A 2,744-nucleotide genomic window follows, 5' to 3' on the forward strand; every position below is an offset into this window, starting at 1 on the left:
CGTGTATTGGATATCGGCTTATTTAAGTTGTTTGTGCAATCGTCCTTACTTTGTGGAGATCTGTGTGTCCTAACTGTCTGGCTCACCTCTAGGGACGCTTGTCATCACATGCGACGTGCGTGCTTGCTGTAGGCTGTCTGTGGGTGTATAGTCCCAGTGCTTAGGGTTTAGGGTTGGTTGTCTGTGGGCATCTAGTCTCAGTGCTTAGGGGTTGGGGTTGACTGTCTGTGGGCATATGGTCTCAGTGCTGTGTGCTAAAGCTCGGTGTTTCCTCTTCCATCGGTTTGTGTTCACTGATACCACTGGTTGCCTGCCTCACTATCTGGTGCCACAAATGACTTGTACGTGAACAGTGTGTTCAACGTGACAACAACAAACAACAGCAACAAACAACCAAACAATGGATATCCTATGCGACTGAGACTGTCGGGTGTTGTTTGTCTCCCGAATATCTGTTGATCACACCTTTGACGTCGTGGAGTGTGTCTGCGCATAGTTTCTGCGCTGACAGTTCCGTGTGTTCTTATTTTCACTTCCACATGACTTCTTCGTGTTTTCTCATGCCAGCATGTATTAGGGTTTAGTGTGTATCAGCCGTGTATGGTTTGGCTCTCACATCACAGCTATTGAATTCAGCCAACATAGTGCAGCTCTATGTGTGTTTGCTGCTACTTATGCAAGGATATATCTCTTTCTTTCGCGTACATAGATGCATGCATGGATCTCGTGCCCCCCCCCATATCACCACAGCAAATGACTTTAAATCAAGCCAACCCAGTGGGCTGCGAATTAGCGCCAGCGTTCATCTGACATAGTCGCGTGTAGTAGAACATATGTATGTGTGTGTTAACTGAATAGCTATGCTGTCATGTTCATTTTATGTACTTATACGTATCTGTATCTGTATTCACTGTTCGTAGCTTGGCTCCCCAATTACCACAGCAACTGAGTCCAACCTGTATCTGAATACCTGCACGCACTGGAACATAGTGAACCCATGGCTTATAAGAAGGGAAATCTTCGTTACTCGCACATATATATATATATATATATATATATATATGTATGTATGTATATATACATATGAGTGTCTATTGCTATTATATCTCTCTTTCGCGTATCTATATTCACTGTGCATCGCCTGGCTTCAATTATCACAGCAAATGAATCCCAACCAAGTCAACCCAGTAAGCCGTGGATCTGTGACGTCACTCGCCCGATATAGCCGCGGGCGTGGGACTAGGGGTATGAATTGAAGTTGTGGTCTCTGGGTTTTAGGGTCTAGGGTTTTCACTTGCTCGTTAATGTTGCGGTCGTGGAATAGGAGGGTTGTACTACGGTTGGTCTCTGGGTTTTAGGGTTGTCCTGCTGTGATTGGATATGCCTCATTAATCTAGGAGGTGTGTATGTGTGTTATACTGATCTGTGTGTTGTGCTGTGTTGTACTGATGGGTTGCATCTAGAGATGGTGTTTTAAAGGTTGAGCAGAAGTTGCAATGCGATCCCCTTGACCGCAAAGGCCAGTAGACTAGTGATGCAGGCACGTGCGCACTCAGCGGTATGTGTATGGCTTGCACCAGGTTGTATGGTTTCAGGGGTTGAGTTGCTTCTCCCATCTGTTCATATTCGAATGCGACACCACACGGTAGACATCGTACTGAAGCTCTCTTTACTCTCTTTTGAACCCTCATCCTTGCTCATTGACCGGAGTTACCAGCTTGAACGCCAACCACTATCATACACCAACCAGGGGCTAAACCCTAACCTTACCATCCAAACCCTAAACCCACCTGCAGGCGAGAGTACACGGCAAGACCTGGGCCGCAGATACACGTCCGCCTCGTTGCTTAGCAACGGCACACGTCCCGGCAACGCCGGCGGGGGCGTGACTGGTACAGTCTCAGGCACAGGCACACCCACCACCGACACACACGACCGCGACAGAGACAACAGCGGCGGTTGGCAGACCCAGCAACGCCACGGGAAGTCGTCTGTGGATGGGCTGCAGCAGAATGGCTGGAGCTCCCGCACCCCAGTCTCGGGTGGGACGGGCCGAGAAGACCTGGCCAGCCTGCACCCGAACGAATTTGGGACAGGGCCGACGGGTGCGGCTGAACGTGAGCGGGGTGTGCCGTCCGATGCAGCCACCCCGGGCGGGGCCGATATAGGCGTGGGTGTAGGCGGATTGATTGCGGGATCCCGCATTAGCGTTACCTACCGCGAAGCCCACACTCACCGCCGCCTGACGGCTACGATGAGTGCCACAGGGCCTGTGGGTAGTGCCACGGGCTTTGGGGCTGAACGGGCTAGCAACCGTGACTCGCCGGGGATTGATTCACCCGTTTTGGGCCGGTCCAGCTCGAAGCTGTCCAATTGGGTAGGTGCCGGTGGACTGCTTTCGGGGTCACGTTGTTTGCTTGCGTGCTGTGTTTACCCCTTGGTAGGCGTGGTTTTGTTTTATAGTTGGGCTTGGGTTTGTTCTATAGTTGGGCTTGGAATTGTTCTATAGTTGGGCTTGGATTTGTTCTATAGTTGGGTTTGGATTTGTTCTATAGTTGGGCTTGTATTTGTTCTATAGTTGGGCTTGTATTTGTTCTATGGTTGGGCTTGGATTTGTTCTATAGTTGGGCTTGGATTTGTTCTATAGTTGGGTCTTGGGTATTTTGTTCTAGTAGTTGGGTCTTGGTATTTGTTCTAGTAGGTTGGGTCTTGGTATTTGTTTATGGTTGGGGTCGTTAGGTATT

At 49.5% G+C, this 2,744-nt stretch overlaps 1 protein-coding gene across 1 annotated transcript in view; it reads left to right on the plus strand.

Moving 5' to 3' along the window:
- Positions 1 to 1,156: 1,156 nt before the first annotated feature.
- The window catches only part of SARC_01227 (hypothetical protein), a 9,028-nt gene continuing 7,440 nt past the window's right edge, over positions 1,157 to 2,744 (plus strand). Inside the window, exons 1-2 of the mRNA XM_014305075.1 lie at positions 1,157 to 1,245; positions 1,797 to 2,377. Coding sequence (XP_014160550.1) covers positions 1,164 to 1,245; positions 1,797 to 2,377 — 663 coding nt within the window. The 5' untranslated portion in view covers positions 1,157 to 1,163. The remainder of the gene's footprint in view (positions 1,246 to 1,796; positions 2,378 to 2,744) is intronic.

Source organism: Sphaeroforma arctica (genome assembly GCF_001186125.1).
Source record: "Sphaeroforma arctica JP610 unplaced genomic scaffold supercont1.47, whole genome shotgun sequence".
Lineage (NCBI taxonomy): Eukaryota > Ichthyosporea > Ichthyophonida > Sphaeroforma > Sphaeroforma arctica.